This window comes from Dipodomys merriami, unplaced genomic scaffold (genome assembly GCF_024711535.1).
Source record: "Dipodomys merriami isolate MVZ:Mamm:240054 unplaced genomic scaffold, mDipMer1.0.p SCAF_509, whole genome shotgun sequence".
NCBI lineage: Eukaryota > Metazoa > Chordata > Mammalia > Rodentia > Heteromyidae > Dipodomys > Dipodomys merriami.
In genome coordinates, this window is record NW_027206079.1 from 719,940 (window position 1) to 747,939 (window position 28,000).

Genomic DNA, 28,000 nt, shown 5'->3' on the forward strand with positions numbered 1-28,000 from the left:
CTGAGATCTGAGGACTGAGGTTTAAAGCCATCTTGCGCAGAAAAGTCCTTGAGATTCTTATTACTACTGAATAAGCAAAAAGCTGGAAGTGGAAATGTGGCTCAAGCAGTGGAATACCAGCCTTGAGCAAAAAAAAAGCCAAGCAGGAGGAGTTGGAGGCATGGTTCAAGTTGTAGAGTGCCAGCCAATGAGTAAAAGCAAAGCTCAGATACTGTGTTCAAGTCCCAGTCTCAGACCAAATAAAAATAAAAATAAAAAACCAAGCAGGATGGGGCTGGGAAGGTGGCTCAGTGGTAGAGCACTTGCCTTGCATGCATGAGGCCCTGGGTTCGATTCCCCAGCACCACATAAGCAAAAAGAAAAAAAGCCGGAAGTGGCGCTGTGGCTCAAGTGGTAGAGTGCTAGCCTTGAGCTGAAGAGCTGAGGGACAGCGCCCAGGCCTAGAGTTCAGGCCCCACGACCGGACCCAAAACAAACAAACAAACAAACAAATAAACAAACCAAGCAGGCACACAAGGCCCTAAATTCAAGCCCCAGTACACACACACACACACACACACACACACACACACACACACACACACACACCCTGTATAAATGCACTCTGCCCATCTCCACATGTTTGGAAATGGGTCCTTCTCTCCCTAAGTGCTCACCTGATCAGGTTCTTTCATATGACCATTTCTGAATGTATGCTAGGACTACACAAAGTACTAGAGGACAATTGACCAAGACAGTTCATGCTACAGCTTTTAGAGCACCTGGCACTCCATCCTGCGGTCAGACAGCAGACGACATGCCCACGGCATGACTCGCTCTACTTCTGTCTGCAAAAGGCCAGTTAAATTATGTTATTAATAAAATCTACATGGGTGTTGTACCAACAGGAGAGGGGAGCAGTAGGCTCCAAGCCATGGCAGTACCTGCAATCAAGTGACATCTGCCTCTTATGGTAAAAACCCCCAACCCCAACCCCAAAATGTCACTTCTGAGACTGCAGCCAGGGGGTTGTTCTATCCCCCCTCCCCTTCTCATTCAGCTCCCCTGGGAGAACCTCCCTTAAAATGCAAATGTGCCATTTTCCTGTTGCTTGAATTCTTTCCTTCTCTGGCTTTTTTTTTTTTTTAACTTTGATGAATGAAGCTTGGTGTTTTGAGACAGGGTCTCACTATGTAACCCTGACTGATCTCAGACTTTCAAACCTTCTGCCTCAGCCTCCCACGTGCTGGGATTACAGGCGTGAGCACCAGCACCTGGCTGATTTATTTATTTTTAACCATCCAGTTCAAATGTCGCCTTTCTCAGTCAGAAGCAGGTAGTTCAACTTCCTCTTCCAGACTTGTCCAAGGCCTTGTTTTGCCTTGGTCTCTCAAGTCCATCCATTTGAACCTGGTGGTGTGTCCCAGAATTCTGCTTGATCTCTCTAGGGCTATTGCTGGGCCTGGCAATGGGGTGGGTGCTCAGTAATGGCCCAACACCACATATTCAATGAATAGACAATTGTCTAGAAGTAAAACATACACATTGTCTTCTGTCTGGAAGGAAGATGGCCCGCAAAGCCGTCTTCCCACCCCACCCTGGCGAGCCTGTCTCAGTTCCCCATGTATGCAGAAGGTTCTGGCACATTGTACACCTACGTCTGCATGTCGAGGTGTGTCCTGCGGGGGGAGGGGGGTGATGGCCTCTGTGTACACCGCTGTTCCTTGCCCAGAAGCTCAGGGATAAGGGCGAGGGCTTTGAGGACGCGGAAGTCCCACTGCTGACCCACCGCTGGATGGCAAACAGGAAGAGCAGGTTGGGGTGGGAACTGTCCAGCAGACCCTCCTCCTTCGTGACTAAAGGGACCTGGGGCCGCACGCAGAGGCCTGGGGTCCGAAGGATTCAGAAGGGAGGCCCCAGGAAGGCGCACGGAAGTCGGCCGCGGAGGTGGCGAGCCGCAGACTGTCCGGGGATGGGCGTCGGGGAAGATCCAGGCCCCAGCCTCCCCGCCCGCCCGCCTCCCTGCCGGATCAACCAGCCCTGGTCGGTTGGCTTTCCTTTGCGTCGGTGTCCTCATCGGTGAGATGAGGTCACCGGGTGGCAGCCGGGGCGGGGGGGGGGCAATGCCAACGGGGACGGGCCGGAAGACGGGGCGCAGCGGGAATCCCCCCCCATCCGCGCCGGTCCCCGCTCGCTCGCGGGCCAGGACCCCGCGGCCCGTCCGTCCCTCCGGTGCCCCTGCCCGGGGCGCGTGCCAGCCCGGCCTCGCTCGCCCGGGCGCGGGCGCGGGCGGGCAGGAAGCGCCGCGCTGAGCCAGCCGGGACGCCGCGAGCCCGCGGGTGACGCCGGCTTCCGCTCCGCGCTCCTCCGCCCCGCCGGGCCGCGGCCCCGCTCCCGGGCCTGGGCAGCCAGGGTAAAGGCCTCGCCGGCCCGATCGCCCGTCGGGCCTCGGCTGGGCTGGGCGGCGGCGCGGGGCGGGGGCGGGGGCCGGGCCGGGCGCGGGGCGCGGGGGGGCCCGAGCGGGGAGCACCGCGCGCGGGGTCCCTGAACGGCGGGGCAGGCTCCCCGGGGGTCACCTGAAAGCAGGGGAGCCGTCTGGGACCCGGGCTTTTCGGGGAGAGCTACCCCGGACTTGCCCTGCCCGCCCCCTAACTTTTCTTCCTGCCCCGGACGTGCAGATGATAACAGTGCCCCGGCTCCCTCCGCGACTCGGGCTGCGCTTTCCCAGGCTCTCGGTCGCTGGGGCCTGCTCAGGAAGGGGAGGGGGTGGGCAGAGCAGACCCTTGTTTCCTGTTCTCAGTGAAGAAGACCTGGCCCAGGTGGGAGCTCTCTGAATTTAAGAGAACTCGGGGGACCCAGGAGCAACTTCCTGAGAGCGAGGAGGATCTTAAAGGCGTAGGTAGGTTAGAAATCAAAAGCAAGAACCTGCTGAGCCAGAGTGAGGTGCGGGCTGGAGGCAAACGCTAGGGGAGGAGGAGCTTTGTCTGGACCAGGAGTTCTATGTCTGTAAGGAAATTTGGAGAGGGGTGATTCGTGTCTGGAATGAGGGATAGAAATGGGCAGAGATGCCCGCGGGGAGATGGGCCCTGTCAGTCCTGGGAGCGGCTGTGTGAGCTCAGATAATGCAGTACTGAGAGCACTGGCAGGCATAAGACTGGTCCTTGGCTTGAAGGGAGTGGTGGAGGGAGGTCTGGAATAAAAGGCCAGCTTTCCCGAAAAAGACCTGAAACAATGTTACAAAGTAAGTGGAGAGCAGGTTTGCGTGGCTGAGGTTGGAAGCAGTGGCAGCATTTCGTTATGGAGATGTCAAGTAGAAAGTGGCTGCTTCTCCTTCATTTATTATTTATGCCAGCCTCAAAGGCAGCCCAGATCAAAGTCACAGCAGAGAAAGTGATAAAACCATTAAAACTCAGCTAAAAGAACCCAGTGGCGAGGGAAGAAAGGCAGAAGGGAGTGGGTAATTATTCCTGGAAAATCTGGGCTCCAAAAAGCCCCTGGAAATGAGCTTGCTGGCAGCCAAAGGGGAGAAAAAGATGCCTAAAAACAGAATGTTTGCCTGGAACTGAAGACAGTGGGATTTGTGAAGCCTCTGGGGAAAGGCAAGAGGGGGCAGGAGATAAAATGCAACCACTCTGGGTGGGATTTTCCTTGCTAGAGAAGAGCTGGAAGCCAGGCCAGGCCTTCAACCATGCTGACACCTGAGGGAGGGCTGGGCCTCTCCTGGGAGAAGGCTCCTCCTTAGCTGCTTTGGAGCAAGTAGCACGTGGGAGGGGTGAAGGACAGCGGCTTCCCATTCACATCATTCTTCTTGTAGGGAAACAGGACAGAAGTGGTCCTAAGTCACCGAGGCTCTGGCCTTCTCTCCCAAGATGAGGTGGGGTCGTCATTTGCCTAGAGCCTCTGGTCTGGGAAGAACACTGCAGCCACCAGGTGAGCAGGAAGCTGAGGTTTCTGTTTCTGCCTCTTCATTCTTCGGGATCCAGATGGTGTCTCCGAGAAAGCGGCAATTCAGACGCCAGGTGCATTAGTCCCAGCGCTTTGGGTTTCCAAATTGTTGACCTTGGGCAGGTCACCTCACCCCTGTGAGCCTTCTTTATCCCACCCTAAAATAAGAGGGCTAAACTAGATAATCTTCTAGGGGTCCCTTATAGTTGCGGAACTCTGATTTCATTTTTTCCTCCAGTTGCTATTTACCTGCCTTAAGCTCTAGGCACAGAGTGGTGAACAAAACCAGATGAGGTTCCCTCCTCTCGCGGAGGAGGGGATTGGATATTAATCAAGTAATCACATCGTGAAATACAAGCCTGCCTAGTAACTGCTACAGAGGGGCATCCCTGTTGGCAGGAGAGCCAATGAGGTGGGTATGAATGCAGACACATGCATGGGGCCTGCAGTAGTTTCTTTCTTCTCTCCGTAGATAAGCACATCCCCTTCCTGACCCACTGGAGATGGTCCCTTAAAGGACATCGCCCTTTGGGGCCCTTCAGGTGAGCCTGGGTATTTTGCCATACATTATACTCGGGGACAGCTCAGCAGACTTGGGGCAGGGGTGGTGGCGGTGAGGACATGGCGTCAGGCTGATCTGTTGGGAGAGAGGATTGGGCTTCTGGAGGTGGGAGGGTACAGAGGCAGCTAGCTGCGGCCTGTGGACATTAGCTTAGTGGAAGTCATAGCAGTGGGAGAAGAGAGGGCTTGTGGGAAGTGTGTGGCTCCAGCCGGGGGCCAGGCTGACTTGCAGTCAGGCAGGCAGCAGTAGGGGGCTGAAGGCCCTGCGCCCAGGCTTCTGTTGCTGGGAAGGACATGAGAACTTGAACCGGATCAGGCCTGGATCTCAGGAAGCAGAAGTCTAGAGCAGCCTGGACTCAGACTGTACGGAGGCTGAGCCCAGTGGCCAGGCCTCAGCTTACCTCTTGTGCTCATTCCCAGGGCATTTTCAAGTCACCAAGAGAGCTCAGCGGACAGTCCTCCCCAACTAGGGAGGCATGGACAGCTGTTCCGGAGTGTCTCTGCAGCTGGTAAAGGACTGGATGGGATTCTGGTTGGGGGGCCTGGATTCTGGAGGGGGGCCTGGAGGAGGATCCACTGCCGTCACCCATCAGTGGTCCCTGGCTCTCTTTCTCTGCTTCCCGCTCTCTCCCGCTTTCCTATATATGTGTGTATCCCTTCCTGCCGCGCTCATTCAGAACACACTTATTATGAATAAAACACTTGGAGAGATGTGCTCTTTCTACCTTTAACTAACGTTGGGTCTAGCAGTCAGGTTGCCATTGTCCACGTTCAGTATTACTTGCCTCGAGTCTCCTCCTTTCTGTCACAGAGCTTCCAAACTCAGTGGACAATTTGTATTTTCTGAGGGGATCGTGGGCCCTGTATCATTCTGTATCTTTGGGTACTGTGGTTTGGTTTGGTTTTGATGCCAGTACTGGGGCTTGAACTTAGGGTCTGGACACTGTCTTTTAACTTTTTCACTCAAGGCTAGGGTACTACCACTTGAATCACAACTTCACTTTTGATTTTTCTCTGGTTAAGGTGAGATCAGAGTCTCAAGAACTTTTCTGCCTGGGCTGACTTCAAACCAGATCCTCCTGAATAGCTAGGATTACAGGTGTGAGCCATTAGTGCCTGGCAGGTTGTGTTCTGACTCTCCAGCATGATCTACCACCACCCTGGTTAGGCCTGAGCTTCGACATCTCCAGTCCTTTCCCTGACCCACGTCCCTTGCCTTTTTGTGTAGAAGCTATTCAGCGGCATCGCCGGAATCTGGCTGAGTGGTTCACGCGGCTTCCCAGGGAGGAGCGCCAGTTTGGCCCAACCTTTGCTCTTGACACGGTGCATGTTGACCCTGTGATCCAAGAGAGCACCCCCGATGAGCTGCTGCGTCCATCTGCGGAGCTGGTCCTAGAGCACCAGCGGCCCCCGGCTAGGCTTCCTCCTCTGGCTCTGGCTCAGCTCTTTGACCCGGATGCCTGTGGGCGTCGGGTGCAGACGGTGGTGCTGTATGGGACCGTGGGCACAGGCAAGAGCACGCTGGTGCGCAAGATGGTCCTGGACTGGTGTTACGGGCGACTGCCTGCCTTCGAGCTGCTCATCCCTTTCTCCTGCGAGGATCTGTCATCCCTGGGCCCCACTCCCACCTCCTTGTCCCAGCTTGTGGCTCAGCGCTACACACCGCTGAAGGAAGTTCTGCCCCTGATGGCTGCCACCGGGTCCCGATTGCTCTTTGTGCTCCATGGCTTAGAGCGGCTCAACCTGGACTTCCGGCTGGCAGGCACAGGACTTTGTAGTGACCCTGAGGAGCCTGGGGCCCCAGCTGCCATCATCGTCAACCTACTGCGCAAGTACATGCTGCCCGAGGTGGGCGTCCCTTTGCCACACCCTGCTGCTGTTACCCCCTGCCCTGCCCTGTCCCGTAAGGAGTTTTGTGTCCCGGGCTTGCTGGGTTAGTTCAAATCCTGGCCTAGTTACTTTCCAGTTGAGTGACTCTGAGCAAGTCAGTAAACTGTGTTCTTCTATCCTTTGTGTTGCACCAATTAAATGAAAGACCCTCCCCCCATACAAAATACTTAGATCAATGCCCTGGACTATTGCAGGTGCTCATTAATTGTTACTTATAATTGTTGTAGTCATTGTCCTCTTCATCCCTGGATACTCCCACTTCAGGAACTAGAGGAAACAGGAGTCTAAATTGTGTGAGTGCGCATGCATGTGTGCATGCACTCTCTCACACACACATATACACACACACATACACACACACATACTTGCTAGTACTGGGGCTTGAACTCAGGACCTCACTGTCTCTCTCAGCTTTTTCTATTATGACTGGTTCTCTACCACTTGAGTCACACCTCCAGTTCTAGCTTTCTGCTGATTAATTAGAAATAAGTCTCTTGGGGGCTGGGAAGGTAGCTCAGCGGTAGAGTGCATGCCTTGCAAGCATGAGGCCCTGGGTTTGATTCCTCAGCACCACATAAACAGAATAAGCCGGAAGTGGCACTGTGGCTCCAGTGGTAGAGTGCTAGCCTTGAGCTGAAGAGCTGAGGGACAGCGCCCAGGCCCAGAGTTCAGGCCCCATGACCGGAAAAAAAAAAGAAAAAAGAAAAAAGAAATAAGTCTCTTGGATTTGTCTACCCCAGCCAGCATCAAATTGTGATGATCAGATCTCAGCCTCCTGAGCAGCTAGGATTATAGGCTTGAGCCATCAGTACCCAGATCTAAGATCTTTTTTCCTTTTCTCTCCCCTTCTTTCCCCTCCTATCCCCTTCTTTTTCTTTCCTTTCCCTTTCTATTAGGGCTTTAACTCAGGGCCTAGTCTCTGTCCCTGAGCTTTTTCACTCAAATATGACACTCTACCACTTAAGCCATACAGCCACTTCTGGCTTTCTGGTGGTTAATTAAAGATAAGAGTCTCACAGACTTTCTTGCTGGGGCTGGCTTTGAATTATGATTCCCTGATCTCAGCCTCCTGAGTAGTGAGGATAACAGATGTGAGCCACCATTGCCTAGCTTAAGATCTTTCTTAACCATCAACCATGCCCTTTCCAGGCCAGCATTCTGGTGACCACCCGTCCCTCCGCCATAGGCCGCATCCCCAGCAAGTATGTGGGCCGCTACGGTGAGATCTGCGGCTTTTCAGATACCAACCTGCAGAAGCTCTACTTCCAGCTCCGTCTCAACCAGCCGGACTGTGGGTATGGCGCCGGCGGCGCAAGTATCTCTGCCACCCCAGCTCAGCGAGACAACCTGGTGCAGATGCTCTCCCGAAATCTGGAGGGGCACCACCAGATCGCTGCCGCCTGCTTTCTGCCCTCCTATTGCTGGCTGGTCTGTGCTACCCTGCACTTCCTGCATGCCCCCACGCCGGCTGGCCAAACCCTCACAAGCATCTACACCAGCTTCCTGCGCCTCAACTTCAGTGGGGAAACGCTGGACAGCGCGGACTCTTCCAATTTGTCCCTGATGGCCTATGCAGCCCGAACCATGGGCAAGTTAGCCTACGAGGGAGTGTCTTCCCGCAAGACTTATTTCTCTGAAGAGGATGTCCGCGGCTGCCTGGAGGCTGGCATCAGGACGGAAGAGGAGTTTCAGCTTCTGCACATCTTTCGCCGAGATGCCCTGAGGTTCTTCCTGGCACCATGTGTGGAGCCAGGGCACCTGGGCACCTTCGTGTTCACCGTGCCGGCCATGCAGGAATACCTGGCTGCCCTCTACATTGTGCTGGGTTTGCGCAAGACCACCCTGCAGCGGGTGGGCAAGGAAGTGGCTGAGCTGGTGGGCCGTGTCGGGGAGGATGTCAGCCTGGTGCTAGGCATTGTGGCCAAACTGTTGCCTCTGCGGATTCTTCCTTTGCTCTTCAACTTGCTCAAGGTAACAGTGCCAGGACTCCTCCCCTTCCCCTTCCTCTCGCAGATCCCAGACTGTCTCGTGGCTGCCTCCGCCTCTCTTGTTCCTCTCCTAGTAGAAAGCTGTGTGTCTCAGATGGCCGCCGGTGGCTCACACCTGTAATCCTAGCTACTCAGGAGGCTGAGATCTGAGGATCACGGTTCAAAGCCAGCCTAGCAGAATAGTCCATGAGACTCTTATCTCCAATTAACCACCAGAAAACTGGAAGTGGCGCTGTGGCTCAAGCGGTAGAGCACTCGCCTTCAGCTGAAGAGCGCAGGGACAGTACCCAAGCCCAGAGTTCAAGCCCCACAACCGACAAAAAAAAAAAAGCTCTGTCTCTTCTACAGCAGGGGCCTTCTCCCAGGGTTAACAGGCTTTCCCTCGTGGCAGTTTAGCTTTTAGTAGGATTGGAGCCTAAGAAAGGGGGAGAAAAGCTGCAGGAAGGCTTGGGGGCTGGAGTGAAATTTGGCCAGGACCTTTAATATTGATCCTACATGGATATCTAACATTTTGTATCTCCCCATCTTTTTGTCTGCTGAGATTTGAACTCAAAACCTCATGACTTTTTTGCTTTAGTTACTTTTGTGGATAGGATCTCATGGATTTTCTTTTTCTTTTCTTTCTTTTTTTTTTTTTTTTTTTTTGTCCATTGTGGGGCCTGACCTCTGGGTCTGGGCGCTGTCCCTCAGCTCTTCAGCTCAAGGCTAGAGCTCTACCACTTGAGCCACAGCACCACTTCCGGCTTTTTTTCTTTTTGCTTATGTGGTGCTGAGGAATCAAACCCAGGGCCTCATGCATGCAAGGCAAGTGCTCTACCACTGAGCCACCTTCCCAGCCCCGATCTCATGGATTTTCATCACTGGCCTTGACTTCAGTCCTCCTAACTTAACAGCTTACTGCAGAACTAGGAATTGGGGTCCAGCTCATTCATTGTTTGTTTGTTGGTGCAAGCTGGGATAATCTAAACATGATCCTCTTGATCTCTGCTTCCTGAGTGGCTGGGATTATAGGTGTGGGCTACTGCACCTAGTGATCTCTTTCTAGTTTTTGTTACTTGGAGGTGAGGGTCACTACAGTGCAGCATTATCTGTCCTGTGCTTTGTAGCCTCAGAAACATGACTGTATCTGTTCTCCTAGAGGTGATCAGGCTCTGGGAGTGATGAGTCATCCTAACTCAATCACCAGAGACAGGTTTATAAAGCAGATGCCCTTTTATTCATTTATACTGAGAGGATGAATGGTATCAATAATTGGCTTAGAATGGTCCACCCTGGAAGCAGGTCTGCTCCAGAATCCGAACAAGAGGGCTGAGGGCCCTGCTGTGAGCAGGGCAGATGTGTGATTGCTTGAGAGATGGAGGACGGCCTGTCTGCTGCAGACTGCCATTTCTTTTGTCTTTCACACCAACCCTGGAGATCCAGAGATGAAATACTGTTCCCATCCCTTTGATCAGGGAAGAAGTGGAGCAAAGGAACTTGTCCAAGGGGACTCCTAGAGCAAGTAGAATAGCCGGGATGTGAACCCCGGGTTTTGTGATTTTTGAGGCCTGTGCTCTTTCTGTCAAAACTCTTCTGCTGTTTTGGGCTATCTGTCAGGCGGTGGTGCCTTGCTAGGGAACTATGGTTTCCTCTAGGAATGAATCAGCAGCTTCTCTGTGAAAGCAGAACCACAGTTAGTGCTGGCAGAATTAAAACACGTTTCACCTTTCATAGGCCACGAGACATAAAGAATTGGGGTTCCCCAGTGGCTTGTGCCTGTAATCCTAGCTACTTAGGAAGCTAAGATCTGAGGATCCTGGTTTGAAGCCAGCCTGGGCAGGAAAGTCCGTGAGACTCTTATTTCCAGTTAACCACCAGAAAACTGGAAGTGGTGCTGTGGCTCAAGTGGTAGAGTGCTCGCCTTGAGCTGAAGAGCTGAGGGACAGCGCCCAGGCCCAGAATCCAAACCTCATAACTGGAGAGAAAAAAAAAAAAAAGACAAAAACACCCCAGACATTCAAGGAGGCTAATCCAATAATTCATTGCAAGGGTGTGAGGTGACATCGCCAGCCCCCAAGACATTCATTTCCTTGTTAAATATTTGAGTGCCTGCTGTGTGCCAGGTAACATGCCAGATCCTGAAGGAAAAAACAATCAATTAACCAAACTGCAGGCTCCTGTCCTTTCTGATCTCACAGCCTGAACACAAATGAACAGAACCCGATAGTGAAAAATGATGCTAAATGCCTAGAAGGCAAAGTTAAGGGTTCTGGAGATAGAATGGGGGAGCAGGGCTGGAGAAGGGAGTCAGGGAAGTCTCACTGTGGAGGGCAGGCGAACTGGTTCTTATAGGATTGGTCCAGGGGAGAACTGAGGTGAAGCACCCCAGGAAAGAGCAGCATCATGGAGGCTCCAAGGGAAGGGAAACCTTGGCATTGTCAAGAAGATGAGAAAAGCTTGAAGGCGGTAATAGAGTGAGTGGGGAGGGAGGTTTGGGTTGGTGGGGGTGCCATGGTTGTTTCAAGTAGTAGGAGCCACACTGTTCGTAGATGCTTTGAGGATCTGGAAGGCGAGGCACTGACCCCACCCAGTCCAATCGCCTCTGGATTCTCTGGGGACAACTGTGTAGCTCCTTTCCTCCCACTCCCTGCCGGGCTTGGAGATGTATGGGTATTTTGGGGAAAAATAAAGAGAGAAAGAAAGAGGGAGAAGTCAGGTGTCAGTAGCTTAGGCCTATAATCCTAGCTACATAGGAGGCTGAGATCTGTGAATCGAGGCTCAAAGTCAGCCCAGACAGCAATGTCTGTATGACTCTTATCTCCAATTAACCACAGAAAGCCAGCAGTGGAGCTGTGGCTCAAAGTGGTAGAGTGCTAGCCTTGAGCACAAAAGCTTAGGGACCGTGTCCAGGCCCAGAGTTCAAGCCCCAGGAATGGCAAAAAGTGAGAGTCAGAGACTGAGAAATTTCGAATGAGACAAGTTTAAGAACTGAGTCTGGAAAGGTCAACTGGCTGCTAGATGATGATGTCTCAGGTTCCCGGCTCCAGGTCTGAAGTGTGACCCCCAGGTGGTGGGGAACCATGGGAGGTGTGGCAGTGAGGGGGATGAGTGTGACAAATGGTGCTGTGGGTGCAAGGGGCGATCACGAGGCTGGAGCCCCGAAGGCTGTGAGTCCCGTGGAAGGCCACTGTGACCTTCCCCTGCTTCTTTTCTAGGTTGTTCCTCAAGTGTTTGGGCGCATGGTGGGGAAGAACCGTGAGGCCGTGGCCCAGGCCATGGTGCTGGAGATGTTCCGAGAGGAAGACTACTATAATGACGATGTTCTGGACCAGATGGGTGCCAGTATCCTGGGGGTGGAGGGCCCCCGGCGTCACCCAGATGAGCCCCCCGAGGACGAGGTTTTTGAGCTCTTCCCCATGTTCATGGGGGGCCTCCTGTCTGCCCACAATCGGGCCGTGCTGGCTCAGCTTGGCTGCCCCATCAAGAACCTGGATGCCCTGGAGAATGCCCAGGCCATAAAGAAGAAGCTGGGCAAGCTGGGCCGGCAGGTGCTGCCCCCCTCAGAGCTCCTGGACCACCTCTTCTTCCACTACGAGTTCCAGAACCAGTGCTTCTCTGCCGAGGTGCTCAGCTCCCTGCGCCAGCTGAACTTGGCGGGCGTGCGCATGACACCCCTCAAGTGCACGGTGGTGGCAGCTGTGCTGGGCAGCGGGAAGCATGCCCTGGATGAGGTGAACTTGGCCTCCTGCCAGCTCGACCCTGCTGGGCTGCGCACGCTCATGCCGGTCTTGCTGCGTGCCCGGAAGCTGGGGTGAGCACCTGTCCTGGTGCATAGATAACGATGAGAGGAGAGGGTTGGAGGTGAAGCAGGGAAGAGAACATGCAAGGGAAACCAGAGGGAGAGGAAGGACCAGCGGCTGCTTCTTAGTTTATTTTCTTTTATTATAGCAAAAGGCCTGAGGCTGGGTAGTTTATAAAGAAAACAGGTCGATGTAGCTCAGGGCTTTGGAGGCTGAAGGCTCAGACTAGACAGGAGTCTCTATTGGTGCTTCTTTTGCTGTGTTGTAACGTGGTTAAAAGGGCAGAAAAGGAAACAGCTCCGTTCAGAAGAGACTGAGCACATGGAGTGGGATTGCTTTAAAACAACCCCTTCTCATGAGACCTAACTCGCTCTGTGTGTCCACCATGAATCCCCTCGCCAATGATCTCCTCACCTTTGCACCAGGTCCCACCTCTCAAGATTCTAGACTATCTCAGTTATCACCAACTGGGGACCATGTCTCCAAACTCATGTCCCTTGGGGGGACAAGCCACCTCCAGACCATAGCAGGATGGGATGGAGAAATTGGCTTGGGTAAAGGCGACAGAAGCAACCGAGGGCATGTGGCTCTGGGAGGCGGGCTGGTGAGATCCAGGCCTGGTGGATGGGGAGGCCAAGCTGCTTTCTTTTGTCCCTTTCTTCCCTTCTATCTTCTTTCTGCTCTAGCTTACAACTCAACAACTTGGGCCCCGAAGCCTGCAGGGACCTCCGAGACCTGCTGCTGCATGACCAGTGCCAAATCAACACTCTGCGGTGAGTGCTGGACAGGGGCTGGAGAGGCTCTGACCTAAGGGTCTTCTCAGGCCAGGGCAAACTCCACGCCTCACAGTGTGCCTGACACAGGCCCACCAAGGCCACAGTAAAGATGGTGGGAGTCAAGGTTCTAACCTTCCCCAGGTATGCCCAGGTCCATTGGAAGCAGAGGATAGGGTAAAGATGTTAACAAAGAAGATGTTAAGAAAGGCTTAGTAGCTAGGCACTGGTGGCTCATGCTTGTAATCCTAGCTACTCAGGAGGCTGAGATCTGAGGATTGAGGTTCGAAGTCAGCCCAGGCAGGAGGGTCAGCCCAAGAGTCCATGAGACTTATCTCTAATAATCCACCAGATAACTGGAAGTAGAGCTGTAGTTCAAAGTGGCTGAGCAAAAGCGCTCAGGCACAGCACCCAGGCCCTGAATTCAAACCCCACAACTGGCAAAAGAGCTCAGGGAAAGCACCAGGGCCCTGAATTGAAACCCCACAACTGACAAACACAAAAGAAGAAAAAGAAGAAAAGCTCTCGTGCTGAATATCAGCCTTGGAGAAGCGGGTGGTAGGTGGAGAGGTTGCTGTAATATATGGGCTGGAGGCTTGGAAACAGCCAGCTTTTCCCCAGCAGCCTCAGATGGACCTAAGCTGTCTCCCACGACAGCCTCACAAGGTGTGGTGTTGGATGGTTTGCCAACATTTCAGTTGCCTGGAGGTGGATGAGGAAGGAAGATGACAGAAGGAGAGGGGAAGAGGAAGAAGAGGTTGGAAGGGCAGGAAGAAAGACAGGGATAAGAAAAGAAGCAAGGAAACAAAGGCAAGGAAGGGAAAGGAGAGAGAAAAGAAAAGAAGTCAGCTTTTCCTACTTTCCTTGGCAGGGGCAGCACCCACTTTCCTGTTCCCTTCTGGGCCTGTAGTTTGTGTGTGTGTGTGTGTGTGTGTGTGTGTGTGTGTGTGTGTGTGTGTGTGTGTGTGTGTGTGTGTGTGTGTGTGTGTGTGTGTGTGTGTGTGTGTGTGTGTGTGTGTGTGTGTGTACGCTGTTCCTAGGGCTTGAACTCAGGGCCTGGGCAGTCCCTCAGCTTTTTTGGTCAAGGCTATTGCTTTACCATTAGAGCCACAGCTCCACTTCTACCTTTTTTGGTGATTAATTAGAGATTAAAGTCTCACAGATGTTTCTGACTGGGCTGGCTTTGAACCTTGATCCTCAGATCTCACTCTCCTGAGTAGCTAGGATAACAGTTGTGAGCCACAGGGTGCATTTCTGTCCTGTGTCTCCTCAACCCAGCCTATGCCCCCTCTTTGGCCTAAGACCTAATTCCCTGCCCAGAGCATCTATAATGGCCCTCACAGCCTTCCGTTGCTCGTGGCCCTAGGCTGTCCAACAACCGGCTGACGGAGGCTGGGGTTGCCCTGCTGATGGAGGGCCTGGCAGGAAATACCTCACTGACACACCTGTCCCTGCTGCACACGGGCCTTGGAGATGAGGGGCTGGAGCTGCTGGCTGCCCAGCTGGACCGAAACCAGCAGCTGCAGGAGCTGAATGTGGCCTACAACGGTGCAGGCGATATGGCAGCCCTGGCCTTGGCCAAGGCAGCCCGGAAGCATCCGTCCCTCGAGCTGCTGCAGTAAGTCTGCCCGTCCTTGGTCCCATGCCTCATGTCCCCATCCCCCCAGCATCTCTCCCCTTGTTCTTCTTATCCTGGAGTGTTCTGGGCCTGGGCCTGGCGACTCAACTCTAACTGATCCCTGTCAACAGAGTGCTGAGCCGTTTTTTTTTTTTTTCTGTGACCGGTCCTTACCCTGCCCTGATTCCTTTCCTCCATTTCTTCTAGGAGCCTACTGTCTCCAGTCTCATTCAATGCTTTTGTCCCTCCCTGTCTTCCCAGCCCCGCTCCTTCCTGAACACGGGCCCCTTCCCTTCCATCCCTTGCCCACTCTGACCCATTGTCCTTGGCATCCAGGAGAAGATGAGTTGTGAGTTTCACCCCTGCCCCTGATGTACCCATCCACCCTCAGGTCTCCTTCTCAGGGCTCCAATGGATAATGTCCTCCCTTGTCTTTCCTCCTAGCCTCTACTTCAACGAACTGAGCTCAGAGGGCCGCCAGGTCCTGCGAGATTTGGCAGGTGCTGCCGAGGGGGGTGCCCGGGTTGTGGCGTCGCTGACAGAAGGGACGGCAGTGTCGGAGTACTGGTCTGTGATCCTCAGCGAGGTCCAGCGGAACCTCAACAGCTGGGACTGGGCCCGGGTCCGGCGCCACCTCGAGCTGCTGTTACGGGATCTGGAAGACAGCCGCAGTGCCACCCTTAATCCCTGGCGCAAAGCCCAGCTGCTGCGAGTGGAAGGCGAGGTCAAGGCCCTCCTGGAGCAGCTGGGAGAGCCTGGAAGTTGAGACCTAGTTATGGGACCACCAGCCCTCAAACCCCTTCCCTCTGAGCCTCCCCCCCTTGTGGTACTCTTTCCAGAAAGATCCCTTTAGGGCTGGAGGCAAGGCAGTGGAGCACAGCTGTGCCAGTTACCCCCCTACCCACACCCTGGGGCAAATCCAACAAGGACTCCTAAGCTTGGAATTTCCAGGGTCAAATATAGTGAGTGGATTGCCAGAGGAGGTGGTTCATGCCTATAATCTAAACTTGGAAGTCCGAGGCAGGAGAATGGTAGGTTCAGGGTCATTTGGGCTACATTATGAGACCCTACCTCAAAAAACAAAAACAAAAACAAAAGCAAACCAAGCCAACAACCAATCTTCCAAAATCAAACCAAAACTAATACAGAGAATGGGTTTCGTGGTTGTGGAAATGGATCAGGCCTCTTTTCCCTTTGGTCAGAAGGCACTCAAGTGACCCGAGTGTGTCTAACACCCACCAAGAACTTGACTCTGCCTAGCTCGGTCCTCTGGTAGTACCACCCAGGGCTCACCTCTCCTGTCTGACAAGCCAGACATGTATAGAAGGGCTTCCTCGTCCTGCCTGATGCTCACCTGTGGACTCTGAGCATACCCTCACTTGGTGCTTTCCCTCACCCCCATGCTCCTGTATTGCACTGGTACAATGCCCCAAGGGCTGCTAGCACCTGACCTGCTGCTATTAAAAAGCTGTGTGTGCTCTACCTACTGTTTCTTGCTTGGTGCTTCCAAGAAAGGATCACTTTGGCTAGAATTTTGAAAGTGACTGTTGAGCTGGGTGCTTGTGGCTCACGCCTCTAATCCTAGCTACTAAGGAGGCTGAGATCTGAGGATCATAGTTTGAAGCCAGCTGGGGCAGAAAAGTTCATGAGACTCTCCAATTAACCAGCAAAATACTGAAGGTGTGGGTGTGTGGCCCAAGTGGTAGAGCACCAGCCTTGAGCAGAAATGCTAAGGGACAGCACCTTGGCCCCAGTACTGCCACACACATGCAAAAAAGGGGCGGGGGCTGGGAAGGTGGCTCAGTGGTAAAGTGCCTGCCTTGCGTGCATGAGGCCCTGGGTTCGATTCCTCAGCACCACATAAGCAGAAAAAGCCACAAGTGGTGCTGTGGCTCAAGTGGTAGAGTGCTAGCCTTGAGCTGAAGAGCTGAGGGAGAGCGCCCAGGCCCAGATTCAGGCCCCACAACTGGCAAAAAAAAAAAAAAAAAAAGAAAGAAAGAAAGAAAGAAAGAAAGAAAAGAAAGTGATAGCTGGGTACTGAGTTCACAATCTGCCTTGCCTGTGCAGAGGAGCAACTGGGCCTGCTCCAGGATCTCAGGAGAAAGTTAGCGCAGGAATGAGGACTGAAGGAATTCACTTCCCAGTGGATAAGATTTACTGATGTTAACCATTACCCGATCGCTTCCTTGAAGGTCTTCAAGGGGGTGGGACTTGGGAGAGGGTAGGTGGGAGGGTCAACTGGTTGAAATGGACCTTGGCCCTACTCTGAACACTCGATCACAGATCCAAGTATGGAGGCAGCTACAGGTAGGAAGCTGGGAGATACCTTCTTTAGAGGGGACCTTGGGGGCAGTTGGGGTGGGGGTGGGGGGCGTTTTGGAGGCTTTGAGACTTGAGGCACAGTTGAAGTTGGGTCTTGGCGTCCTGAGACAAATAGAAGTTCAGAGGAATGAAGTGAACTGATCTGTCTGCCTTCCTGGTCCACACCCTGTTGATAGATTTATGGGCCACAGACCTGGAGAAGTGGGGAGGAAGGGCAGGGGAGAAGAGCACACACAAAATCCTTGTGTGTGAGATGGTAGAGAGAGGGGAAAGCCCTTTTAGAACAGAGTGGAGAGGGCCAGGCCTGAATGGGGGGCTTCCCCTGAGTCCGTCCAGTTATAATCATGGAAGCTGTGTCCCAGGGAAGAAGGTGCCTCTCCTCTCACCCACTTCTTTATCCAGTAGGTCTTCGGGACATGGCTTCATTCACTCAGTAAGTGGCATGAGGGTGGGGGGCAAGAGGAGGAGAAGAATCTGGAAGGTGGGGAAGCTTTTCAGCTGTAATTCCCTAAAATAGACCCTGGGGCCCAAGTCCAGCGGCTAGCTTCTCCCTCCAGCTTCCCCTGCTCCCCTGCAGGAAGTTTAAGTTTAACCCCAAGCTGGGCATTGATAATCCTGTCCTCTCCCTGGCCGAAGACCACCAGGACAGCTCTGGTAACCTCCTCGCCCCCCTGGCAACCATTGCTTTTCCCTGGAGACACCACAGGTCCACACAGCCTCCCGTTTCCTTGGTAACCACTCACTGCCTCCCTCGGATCGCAGTTACTGTATGGAGATGCGGGGGGGGGGTCTGGGGGGCACTCACTCTGTCCCTGTCATTCTGCCCTTGAAGTGTGTAGCCACAATGCGCAATATCTGGCTGGGTAGAAGCCCAGGGCCTTCCTTGTACTGGGGTTGTGTCTCCTCTCTCTTTCAGATCCCTGGAACCCGAAACAGCCTCGCTTCTGTCTGCTGAGCAAGGAAGACGGCAAGAGTTTTGGTTTCCACCTGCAGCATCAGCTGGGCAGAGCTGGACATGTGGTATGCAGGGTAGAGCCTGGGTCCTCGGCCCAGAAACAGGGTCTCCGAGTAGGAGACCGGATCCTGGCAGTGAACAGCAACGTTGTGGACCGTGAAGACCACATAGTGGTAAGGCCAAGTGCAGCTGCTTAGAGTGGGGAGTAGTCGGAGCCCTGTAGAAGGGAGGCTGGACACTGGGGCTGCGATCCTATCCACTCAGGAGGCTGGGATCTGAGGATCGTGGGTCACAAGCCAGCCCAGGCAGGAAAGTCTGCAAGACTTTTATATCCAATTAACTAGCTGAAAGTGGAGCTGGGAAGGTGGCTCAGTGGTAGAGTGCTTGCCTTGCATGCATGAGGCCCTGGGTTCGATTCCTCAGCACCACATAAGCAGAAAAAACTGCAAGTGGCACTGTGACTCAAGTGGTAGAGCACTAGCCTTGAGCTGAAGAGTTGAGGAACAGCACCCAGGACCAGAGTTTAGGCCCCACGACCGACAAAAAAAAAGCTGAAAATGGAGGTGTGGCTCAAATATTAGAGTGACAACCTTGAGCAGAAAAAGACAAGTGAGAGTACAAGGCCCTGAGTCAAGCCCAAGTACCAGCACGTGCACACACACACACACACACACACACACACACACACATGTACAATGCACACGCACACATGCATACACACATGCACACATGCACATGCACACACATGCACATGCACACACGCACACAGGCACACATGCATACACACATATGCACGTGCACGCACATACACACACAGAGACATATACACACAAGGAGGCTGGACCTCACCCCATTGGGTACTGTAGTTCAAGACCCAAGAGTCACTTGCCCACCCTCTAGGATTTGAGGGTGAGGGATGTCGGTAGGAAAGGTCGGTGAAGGCATCTGGAGAACTAGTTCCTGGGGTGTCACACACAGGCTCCAGGTGGGTCCGGGGAGTTGGCGACCAGCCTTCTCCATTCCCACCTGCCCTCTTTTCAGGTAGTACGCCACATCCGGGCCAGCGGTCCCCGGGTGCTGCTCACGGTCTTGGCGCAGCACGTGTATGAGGTGGTCCGAGCTCAGCAAGAGAGCGATGCCCGCCTCTGTCCTCTGCTAGGCCTGGGGGTCCGGCCCCGGCTGTGCCACGTAGTGAGGGACGAGGGCGGCTTTGGCCTTAGTGTCATCCAAGGTGAGGCGGGATGCGGCCCAGGGGGTCGCGGCCCCTGTTCCAGGCAGGCAGCCAGTTGGAACTTATTTTTGTGATTTTTCTGTCTTCTTTTTCAGGAACTCAAGGCCCATTCTGGCTGGCACTCAGTGCCGGAGGAGCAGCCGAGCGGGCAGGAGTACCCACAGGGGCTCGGTTGCTAGAAGTAAACGGGGTCAGTGTGGACAAGTTCACCTATAACCAACTCAGCAGGAAGGTATGGCTGCCCATTCCCCCACTTGCCACCCGCCCGGGGCAAGGCTCCACGCACCCAACCTCCTGACCTGCTGGTCGGTACAAACCATCAGTTTGTGCTTGGCCCTCCCTTAGCCCCTCGTTCCTGTGCCTGGGAGGGGGCGCTGGGAGGAGGTACCCCCTTCTTCCTCCCCACTCAGGTGGATGTTCCTGCCTCTGCTGGGTCCTCACAGCTTTGGCAGAGTGGAGAGCAGGTGACCCTGCTGGTGGCAGGGCCAGAAGTAGAAGAACAGTGTCGCCAGCTGGGAATGCCCCTCGCCGCCCCGCTGGCAGAGGGCTGGGCACTGCCCGCCACGCCCCGCTGTCTGCACCTGGAGAAGGGGCCCCAGGGCTTCGGGTTCCTGCTCCGGGAGGAGAAGGGTCCCGATGGCCGCCTTGGTGAGTGGGAGTGGGGAAGGTGGGCTTTCGGGTGGGCCCACGAGTGTGTAGTGCCCCCAATCTGAGCTCCACCCGCGGGGTTCCCCTTCTTGTCTATGCTGGGCACCGTCCCCCGGTGGGTACAGGGCGATGGGGGGTGCACTGCTCAGTGCAAGCTGGGGAGCAGCAGTGAGGTTGTCTGTGTGGTAGGACACTTCCTGTGGGAGGTGGACCCGGGACTTCCGGCTGAGAAGGCTGGGATGCAGGACGGGGACCGGCTGGTGGCCGTGGCTGGGGAGAGCGTGGAGGGGCTGAGCCATGAGGAAACAGTGTGCAGAATCCGAGCACAGGGCACTTACGTGTCCCTCATTGTCCTCGACCCTGAGGCTGACCGCTTCTTTAACATGGTGAGTGCAGGGAGGGCCGGGGCTTGGGGGGGTGGGGTGGGGTTGGGAGGGCAGGAATGGCTCACAGCTCAGATGCCACAGGTGAGCTCCCTCTGCCCCGCCAGGTTCGCCTGTCACCTCTCCTCTTCTTGGAGAACAAGGACACTGCTGCCTCCTCCCGGGATCCTCACTCAACATCTCTGATTGAGACTGAGGACCTACCAGTGGAAGACACAGCCTTGACTCCCTGCCCTGCTGGGTCCCGCCAGTGTTTCCTATACCCCGGGCCTGGTGGTGGCTACGGCTTCCGACTCAGCGGTGTGGCCAGTGGACTTTGTCTGTTTGTCTCTCAGGTGACCGATGCCCCATAACCTTGGAGTCTTTCCTTGTTTTTCTTAGTGCCAGTCCTGAAGTTTGAACTCAGGGCCTGAGTTTTGTCCATGAGCTGTTGTGCTAAATGCTAATGCTCTACTACTTGAGCCACACCTCCACTTTTGGCTTTTTTGGGTAGTTAATTGACGATAAAAGTCTCATAGACTGTTATGCCCTAGCTGGCTTGGAATCCCATGATCCTCAGACCTTAGCTTCTCAAGTAGCTAGGATTACAGGTGTGAGCCACCAGTGCCTGGCTGCGTTAGAATCTTTCCATCATTTGCCTACTGTTCAGCCTTCCTCTACCTCCCTTCCAGAGTCTTAGGACACCCAGGAATTCTTGAACTCTGGGCCTGGGTGCTGTCCCGCAGCTCTTCAGCTCAAGGCCCGTGCTCTACCACTTGAGCCACAGCACCATTTCCAGTTTTCTGGTGATTTATTGGAGATAAGAGTCTCATGGCCTTTGAACCATGATCCTCAGATCTCAGCCTCCTGAGTAGCTAGGATTATAGGCGTGAGCCACTGGTGCCCAGCACCTAAGAATATTTCTATGGTGTTTCATATTCTAATACCACCAGGTGACCCCAGGAGGCTCAGCTGCCAGAGCAGGGCTAGAAACAGGAGATGTGGTTCTGGAAGTGAATGGGTGTGCTGTGGGCGGAGACAACGGCCCAGAAAGGCTGCAGCAGCTGTCTGAGGCCGAGCCACCCCTCTGCCTGACGCTGGCAGCCAGGACTCAGCAGAGCTTAGAAGCCTGGATTTCCCCAGGGTCTGGAGAGGTGAGGAGGAAGAGACAATTGTTTGCGGGGGGGGGAGCAGCCAGAGAAGGGCAGAAAGGATGGAGTTGCTGGGGGGGGGGGAGACAATGTGGGATATGCCAGTGGGGACGTCAAATCATCGAGGATGGAGACAGAAGGAACTGCGGAGCATGTCCCAGTCCTGGACATCATGGATTAGGGCGAAGGAACTCTTCTGGTCATAGAATGACCTTCTTCCTCTTCTCTCTGTGTAGGACTGGGCTCCCACCAGTCTATAAACCGTTCTGCTTGGCACAGATCTACTGAATGGCTTTCCTGTCTTCAGGCTGCAGCCTGAGACACTAGGGATCATCTCACAAGATACCACTTTGAGAGATACGAACACCACCACTCATGGGACAAACCCACGATTGCCCCAGGGTCCCTCACTTCATGGGCCTACTTCCCAGCCGAGAGCATGCTCAGAGATTTCAGGTGGCCTAGTGGAGAGTCTGAGGTCCCAGTGCTTAGTGTGTGTGGAGCTTTGGAGAGCCGCACCTCAAGGAAGAAGTTCTTCATGAGAAAGGAAAGCCTTGGGGGACTGCCTGGGATTGAAGCCTTCTGGAACTTGCTCTAGATATGACTCCAGCATGCTATTGCTGAAAAATTTGAAGACCACCTCTGTCCTGCTTCTGTGGACACCTTAGGATTGTGGAGGCAGGTGCCTGGTCACTGTTGGTTGAATCCTGTTAGAAAACATAGCCTTTTCCAAGGCTGGGGATGTAGCTCCATGGTAGAGTGCTTACGTAGCACATACAAGGCCCTGAGTTCTATCCCCAGAACTGCAGAAAACATACCAAAATAAAATAGCCTTTTACTTGGCTGTCTGTGTTTGTGTTGGTAGTGAATAAGCAGAGGTGGCTGGAGAAGTTCCCGGGGCCCCAGGCTCAACAGGTGGGACCTAGATTCCATAAAAGAATGGTTGAGACCTTGTTATATTTCTTTCTTGTCATTCGGTCTCCAGGATAATGGGTCAATCAGGAATTGAGATGTGTGTGCCTACAAGGGCTACGCTTCTCTGTTAAAGGTCATAGCTCACAGTGTTGCTGAGTTCGCCATAAAGACACTTTATTGCTGGGCCTCAGAGATGAGAGACAGTCTCAAATATCCAGAGGGTTGAGTCCAAACTGGCGCAGCTGCTCCTTGTGCCTGGCATGGAGTCTAAGAATGTCTCCATCCCACTGTGGCTTCACAGCTCTCATCTTGGCCAAGAGCTGGTCCAGGCTGCCCTGCAGACACCAAGCTTCAGCTCCCGGAAGAGAGGCCAGGGGTGAGGGCTGCCCCAGGCTGCTTAGTAAGCTTTCCTTGTCCAGTGGCTGTGCCCTCTCTTTCCCTCCCACACTCCATTCCTTCCTTCCTTCCAGTAGGGTCTTTCTATATAGTTAACTCACTGGATCTTGCCACGTTACTGAAATTACAGAGGCATGCATCATGGTAGCCAACTGCCATTAGCTTCTTTCCTCCCTCCCTCTCTCCCTCCCTCCTTCTTTCCCTTTCCTTCCTTCTTTCTTTTCTGCCTTCCTTCCTTCCTTCCTTCATTCGTTCCTTCCTTCCTTGCTTCCTTCCTTCCATCATTCCTTCTTTCCTTCCTTCCTGTGCTGAGGAGCAATACTAGGTAGGCAAGTACTCTACCACTGACCTATATCTTCAGCCCTTGTTTTATTTTATTTTTTATTTTATTTATTTGTAGGTCTCAATGTGTGGCCTTGAACCTACTATGTATCTAAGGATGGCTGTAAACTCTCTGTGTGTGTGTGTGTGTGTGTGTGTGTGTGTGTGTGTGTGTGTGTGTGTGTGTGTGTGTGTGTGTGTGTGTGTGTGTGTGTGTGTGTGTTGTCAGTCATAGGGTTTGAACTCAGGACCCAAGCACTGTCCCTGAGCTCTTTTTGCTCAAGGCTAGTGCTACATCACTTTGAGCCATAGCTCCAGTGGTTAATTAAAGAGTCTCATGGCCTTTCCTGCCTGAGCTGGCTTTGAACTGTGATCCTCAGCTCTCAGTCTCCTGGGTAGCTAGGAGCCACCAGCACTGAGCAGCTGTGAACTTTTGTCTTCCTGCTTGTGTCTCCTGAATACTAGGATTAGAGGCATGGCTACCTCTGTGAGTGTTTTGTTTTGTTTTTGCCAGTCCTGGGCCTTGAACTCAGGGCCTAGGCACTGGCCTGGAGCATCTTTTGCCCAAGGCTAGCACTCTACCACTTGGGCCACAAAGCTACTTCTGACTTTTTTGTTTATGTGGTCCTGAGGAATTGAACCCAGGCCCTCATGAATGCTAGGCAAGCACTCTGTCACTAAGCCACATTTCCAGCCATCTGTCAGTATTTTTTGTTGTTGTTGTTGGTTGTGGGTTGTGGGTGCTGTCCCTCCGTTCTTCAGTTCAAGGCTAGTGCTCTACCACTTGAGCCACAGCACCACTTGCAGCTTTTTCTGCTTATGTGGTACCGAGGAATCGAACCCAGGGCCTCATGCATGCAAGGCAAGCACTCTACCACTGAGCCACCTTCCCAGCCCTGCCAGTGTTTTCTTAAACTACAGTTGTATCTTCTCTGGCTGCCCTCAGGATAGAGCAGTCAATCCACTCAGGATTGTCAGCCATGACACTGGCTGGGGGTGTGGGCATGGAGGAACACTGGCTGGTGAGTGTCTGGCCACCAGAGGGTGGTGCTTACATGTAAGATTTCTTCATACTTGGCTTCCATGTCTGTCACATGAGCCTGAAGCTGAGCCAGGATCTGGTCTCTCTCTCCAAGTGCTTGCTCAGCCTCTTCCCTTGCAGCCTTCGCCTTTTTCTGGCATATCTCTGGGGAAAAGGGCAAAAAGGTTGGAAAGGACAGGATGAGGATACTATGCTATGCCCTGAACAGTTTCCAGGGGCACCCTGTGTGGGATCATTACAGACCTTCGCAGGGTCATTGACTTTCTTGTTGATTCTGTAAAGAGCCTCAGACGGGCCAGGCCAGTAATCCTAACTACTTAGGAGGCTGAGATCTAAAGATAGCAGTTCAAAACCAACCTAGGCAGGAAAGCCTGGGAGACTCTTATCTCCAACAAACCACCCCCAAAAAGCTGGAAGTGGAGCTGTGACTCAAGTGATAGAGTGCTAGCCTTGAGCAAAAAAGCTAAGGGACAGTGTAAGCCCTGAGTTCAAGCGCTAGGGGACCTGGCTTGCCTTTTTATTTCCCTTTAGTTTCCTAGTGAAAGTCAGCTAAACTAAGAGGCAGTATGTTCTGCTTAGGAGAGAGACAAAGCAGTGTAGGGAGGGAACTAAGTACCAAAAACTTGGAGAGACCAAACAAAAGGGAAAACAGAGCAAGAAAATGACTTTTTGTACCTATGTCTCAGAGGTTCTTTTTTTTAAAATTTTTCCAGTCCTGGGACTTGAAGTTGGGACCTGGGCACTGTCCCTGAGCTTTTTGTTCAAGTCTAGCACCCTACCACTTGAGCCACAGTGCCAGTTCCGGCTTTTTCTGTTTGTGTGGTACCGAGGAATCGAACCCAGGGCTTCATGCATGCAAGGCAAGCACTCTACCACTAAGCCACCTTCCCAGTTCCCTCAGAGATTCTTGCCATCCTGTATCCTCTGCTCAGAGGAGAATCAGGTGTAAAGGGATCCAAATTCAAACTCCACCAATAGATTTCAGCCTTCTAGAAAAGGATCTTCTAAGTCCTCCTCTTCACCCTGGAGGATGTCATTGACTCTTGGAGAGAAAGGGGACGGGTATGGAGGGAGGGCTACCTAGCTGCTCCTGAAGGCCCCTAGCCCGCTCCTCCAGCTGCTTGCTGTGGGCCGCCATCTTCTCCTGCAGGGCTTGTTGCTGGCGGCTCATCTCTGACACAGGGAGGGGTGGCGGCCAGAAACCCAGGTTGAAATAAAGGCATAGAGAGAGCAAATGAAGTGTCACCTGGGGAAGACTTTGTTTGGTCCAGAGGGACAGGAGCACGAGGACTTTCTTGTGATGCTAAGAAGCCGGGAGACCCTAAGAACTTGGGGAAGGGATGTAAGTAGACCCTCTCCTCATGCTACTTGGGATGGGTATTCTGGCCCTTTGCTCCACTCACCCCCAGGCAATGAACAGTAGCTCTGGCTTCCTTTTGTATTGTACAAAACATCAGGCGTACAGTATTACACAATCTGGAAGACCCTGCCTGGGAGATACGCCTATTCAAGCCTGAGCTAGGCCTGGCAGTTAGAATCTTCCTCTTTTCCCTTGCCCGCATCCTTTGGCTGTCTTGCTTGTTCTCTTCCGGACCTGTGTCTGCCCACTTGTTTAGCCAACCACCTACCTGCATATATGGCCTTCGTTTCGCTCTGAGCCCTTTCTAGTTCAACCTCCAATCCTTGCAACCTCTGCTTCATCAGGTCTTTGGCAGCCTTGGCTCGGCGGGCCTCATCCCTTCGGAGAGCTGTGGGTAATAGAAGAGCTGTGCCCAGAACTGACTGGGGGTCCCCCAGTATCAGTCCCTATGGGCTTGGTAACTCTTGCCTACCTCTGGAAACCTAGCCAAAGGATGTCCAACTCTTACTTTATTAGTGGTCACTTTCTCTCTAGAATCTCTGGGGCCCTTCGGCACTATGAAGTTTGCCTGGGCTATGGGTATAGCTCAGTGCTCCAAGGCTTCCCACCATGTGTGAGACCCTAGATTTGATCCCCAGTATCAGAGGGGAAAATAGCTGCCCCAGTTTTCCCAGCCCTCCTCCCAGAAGGAAGAGACAGTTTGGATTTGGCTTAACCTTAAACTGTAGCTCCAAGCTTTCAAGCCCCCAAGGATACAGCTATGTCTCATGCAGGCCAGACGCTGGTGGCTCACCCCTGTAATCCTAACTACTCAGGAGGCTGAGATCTGAGGAGTACCATTTGAAGCCAGCTCAGGCAGGAAAGTATGTGACTCTTTTATCCAATTAGCCACCACAAAGCCAGAAGTGGTGCTGTGGCTCAAGTGGTAGTGTATTAGCCTTGAGTGAAAAGTTCAGGGATAGTGCCTAGGCTTGGGTTTAAGCCCCAGTACCAGAAAGAATGGAAGGGGGGGGGGAAGGAAAGAAGAAGGGAAGGAAGGAGGGAAGGAGAAATGTCCCTGCAAAACCTCTCTACCCCCACACCCTTCATGCTTCTCACCCAGCTGGTCTCGAAGTAGCTCCTTCTCCAGCAGCATCAGCCTGTGCTTGGCTTCGGTCTCCACATCTGCCTTGGCAAGGTGGCAAAGCCTTAGTTTATCATGATCTCAGCCTTGGTCCCTGAAGCAAAGAGTTGGTTGGGGCTCCCTCTAGTGGGCTTGTTTGGGGAGGGTCAGGGGAGAAGGTAGGACTGAGACAGGAATGTTGGGTTTCTGGAGTGTACCTGTTGCGCAGACACCTGGGAAACAGAGTTTACAGGCACGGGAAACTGGCGAAATCAGCTCACAAAGCTTAAGTGAATTCTATCTGAGGACCTCTGCCTGGCCTCTCCTCCAGGACGTGAAGAAGCTGGGGTTACCCCTAACCCACAAAACAAAAACAAAACAAAAACAACAACCTAGCGACTCACCAGCACTTGAGTTCTTTTTCTTCTTTTGTGCCGCAGCTTTCCTCCCTTTTTCTTTCATCTTAGGTGGCATGTCCTTGCTTTCCTAGGAGAGGGAGGATCTTGTGGGTAAGTCTAAACCCAAAGATGACCCCTTAGATGGAAGTAGGAATCTCAGGAGAAGCAGAATCAGAATTTTCCTCTGCAAGTCTGTCCCACACTTTCCAGAAGTTTCAGTTCCTGATCTTCTGATCACCAGCTTTCTGTGGAGAAATCAATGTTCTCGGTCCTCTTTTAGAGAAAATAAATGGCTTGCTTTCTCTCTCTCCCCATCTTCCCTACCCTACCTCTTCCTACCTGCAAGACCCCCTCTCTTGCCTGTGTGTGTTCTCCCTGTGGAGACCCATACACACAGACAGACAGACAGAAGCCCACACAGATAAAGCCCGAGGAGGAGCCTAGGTTCTGGTAGCCAATCAAGGATGGCAAACTTGGCCCCCTCCTCCAGGGGAGGAGGGCAGGGCTCAGACTGTTGGGTTTCTAGAAGCTATCTGTTGTCCAGGCAACTGGCAAACACCATGTTTATAGGATGGTGGCACAGACTAAATCAGCTCACAATGCTTAAAATCCATAGGTCTTCAATTTGCTCCAGGAAAGCTAGAATGAACTTGTGACTTTAAACGAGCATCATTATTCCACAATACTGTGAATTACCGGAAATTAAGTAATCACTTAATCACAATCAAAAAAAAAAAAAAAAGAACCTTGGGGAAGGGAGGGAGGGAGGGGATGGTAGGGGGAAAACAATGGAGGGGGTAACAATGTTCAAGAGGAAGTGTACTCATTACCTCACTCATGTAACTGTAACCCTCTGTATAGTATCTTTACAATAAAAAAATTTAAAAAAAATAAAAGTGTAAAAACAAAAAAAAAATCCATAGGTCTTTTTTTTTTTTTTTTTTTTTTTATCCGGTTGTGGGGCCTGAACTCTGGGCCTGGGTGCTGTCCCTCAGCTCTTCAGCTCAAGGCTAGCGCTCTACCACTTGAGCCACAGCGCCACTTCCGGCTTTTTTCTTTTTGCTTATGTGGTGCTGGGGAATCGAACCCAGGGCCTCATGCATTGCAAGGCAAGCACTCTACCACTGAGCCACCTTCCCAGCCCCCCATAGGTCTTGAAGTACCCTTTCCACCCTTGTCCCCCTCAAAGAGAAAGGGCTTGGAGCTGGTTAGCTATGGCTCACTTCTAGATAGACACTGCCTGTCATTTGGAGACTTAGATAAT

At 53.0% G+C, this 28,000-nt stretch overlaps 3 protein-coding genes across 12 annotated transcripts; 2 read left to right on the forward strand and 1 right to left on the reverse strand.

Moving 5' to 3' along the window:
• The first annotated feature begins 1,750 nt into the window (after positions 1-1,750).
• On the forward strand, positions 1,751-16,015 carry LOC138810793 (NLR family member X1-like). Of its 5 annotated transcripts, none has more exons than XM_069998067.1 (11): positions 1,751-1,794; positions 2,780-2,878; positions 3,794-3,909; positions 4,397-4,466; positions 4,906-4,994; positions 5,714-6,333; positions 7,525-8,346; positions 11,558-12,153; positions 12,829-12,915; positions 14,282-14,533; positions 14,978-16,015. In XM_069998067.1, the coding sequence occupies exons 3-11, from the start codon at positions 3,849-3,851 to the stop codon at positions 15,297-15,299; spliced, it is 2,919 nt and encodes a 972-aa protein (XP_069854168.1). In that variant the 5' UTR covers positions 1,751-1,794; positions 2,780-2,878; positions 3,794-3,848; the 3' UTR covers positions 15,300-16,015. The 5 variants fall into 5 exon arrangements, with proteins under 5 accessions (XP_069854168.1, XP_069854166.1, XP_069854165.1 ...); XM_069998065.1 differs by lacking the exon at positions 1,751-1,794 and adding an exon at positions 1,831-2,022; XM_069998064.1 differs by lacking the exon at positions 1,751-1,794 and adding an exon at positions 2,293-2,392.
• Positions 16,016-16,781: 766 nt separating this feature from the next.
• On the forward strand, positions 16,782-22,046 carry LOC138810794 (Na(+)/H(+) exchange regulatory cofactor NHE-RF4-like). Of its 3 annotated transcripts, none has more exons than XM_069998069.1 (11): positions 16,782-16,840; positions 17,258-17,288; positions 17,433-17,509; positions 17,772-17,983; positions 18,852-19,041; positions 19,137-19,273; positions 19,452-19,689; positions 19,879-20,075; positions 20,180-20,407; positions 21,005-21,205; positions 21,439-22,046. In XM_069998069.1, exons 1-11 carry the CDS (start codon positions 16,825-16,827, stop codon positions 21,460-21,462), a joined length of 1,551 nt encoding a protein of 516 aa, XP_069854170.1. In that variant the 5' UTR covers positions 16,782-16,824; the 3' UTR covers positions 21,463-22,046. The 3 variants fall into 3 exon arrangements, with proteins under 3 accessions (XP_069854170.1, XP_069854172.1, XP_069854171.1); XM_069998071.1 differs by having other exon boundaries at positions 16,784-16,840; positions 19,485-19,689; XM_069998070.1 differs by having other exon boundaries at positions 16,804-16,840; positions 17,261-17,288.
• A 224-nt stretch (positions 22,047-22,270) lies between these two features.
• LOC138810805 (dynein regulatory complex protein 12-like) lies at positions 22,271-27,172 on the reverse strand. Of its 4 annotated transcripts, none has more exons than XM_069998080.1 (7): positions 27,076-27,172; positions 26,743-26,981; positions 26,335-26,400; positions 25,505-25,624; positions 24,957-25,049; positions 23,890-24,020; positions 22,271-22,452 (listed from the first exon to the last, which is right to left on the reverse strand). In XM_069998080.1, the coding sequence occupies exons 2-7, from the start codon at positions 26,810-26,812 to the stop codon at positions 22,324-22,326; spliced, it is 609 nt and encodes a 202-aa protein (XP_069854181.1). In that variant the 5' UTR covers positions 26,813-26,981; positions 27,076-27,172; the 3' UTR covers positions 22,271-22,323. The 4 variants fall into 4 exon arrangements, with proteins under 4 accessions (XP_069854181.1, XP_069854184.1, XP_069854183.1 ...); XM_069998083.1 differs by having other exon boundaries at positions 26,335-26,453; XM_069998082.1 differs by lacking the exon at positions 24,957-25,049 and having other exon boundaries at positions 27,076-27,171.
• Between the last annotated feature and the right edge of the window lie 828 nt (positions 27,173-28,000).

What these genes read in the sequence shown, in the direction of transcription:
- LOC138810794 (XM_069998069.1), top strand. An exon ending in GACATGGCTTCATTCACTCA is followed by an intron (nt 17,289 to 17,432) that starts GTAAGTGGCATG and finishes GCTCCCCTGCAG; the next exon opens with GAAGTTTAAGTTTAACCCCA. An exon ending in TTTCCCCAGGGTCTGGAGAG is followed by an intron (nt 21,206 to 21,438) that starts GTGAGGAGGAAG and finishes CTCTCTGTGTAG; the next exon opens with GACTGGGCTCCCACCAGTCT.
- LOC138810805 (XM_069998080.1), bottom strand. Translation starts at nt 26,812, where the DNA reads ATGCCACCTAAGATGAAAGAAAAAGGGAGGAAAGCTGCGGCACAAAAG. An exon ending in GAAAAAGAACTCAAGTGCTG is followed by an intron (nt 26,401 to 26,742) that starts GTGAGTCGCTAG and finishes TTGCCAAGGCAG; the next exon opens with ATGTGGAGACCGAAGCCAAG. An exon ending in AACGAAGGCCATATATGCAG is followed by an intron (nt 25,050 to 25,504) that starts GTAGGTGGTTGG and finishes TCCCTGTGTCAG; the next exon opens with AGATGAGCCGCCAGCAACAA.
- LOC138810793 (XM_069998067.1), top strand. Translation starts at nt 3,849, where the DNA reads ATGAGGTGGGGTCGTCATTTGCCTAGAGCCTCTGGTCTGGGAAGAACA. An exon ending in AAGAACACTGCAGCCACCAG is followed by an intron (nt 3,910 to 4,396) that starts GTGAGCAGGAAG and finishes TTCTCTCCGTAG; the next exon opens with ATAAGCACATCCCCTTCCTG. An exon ending in TGCTCTTCAACTTGCTCAAG is followed by an intron (nt 8,347 to 11,557) that starts GTAACAGTGCCA and finishes CTTCTTTTCTAG; the next exon opens with GTTGTTCCTCAAGTGTTTGG.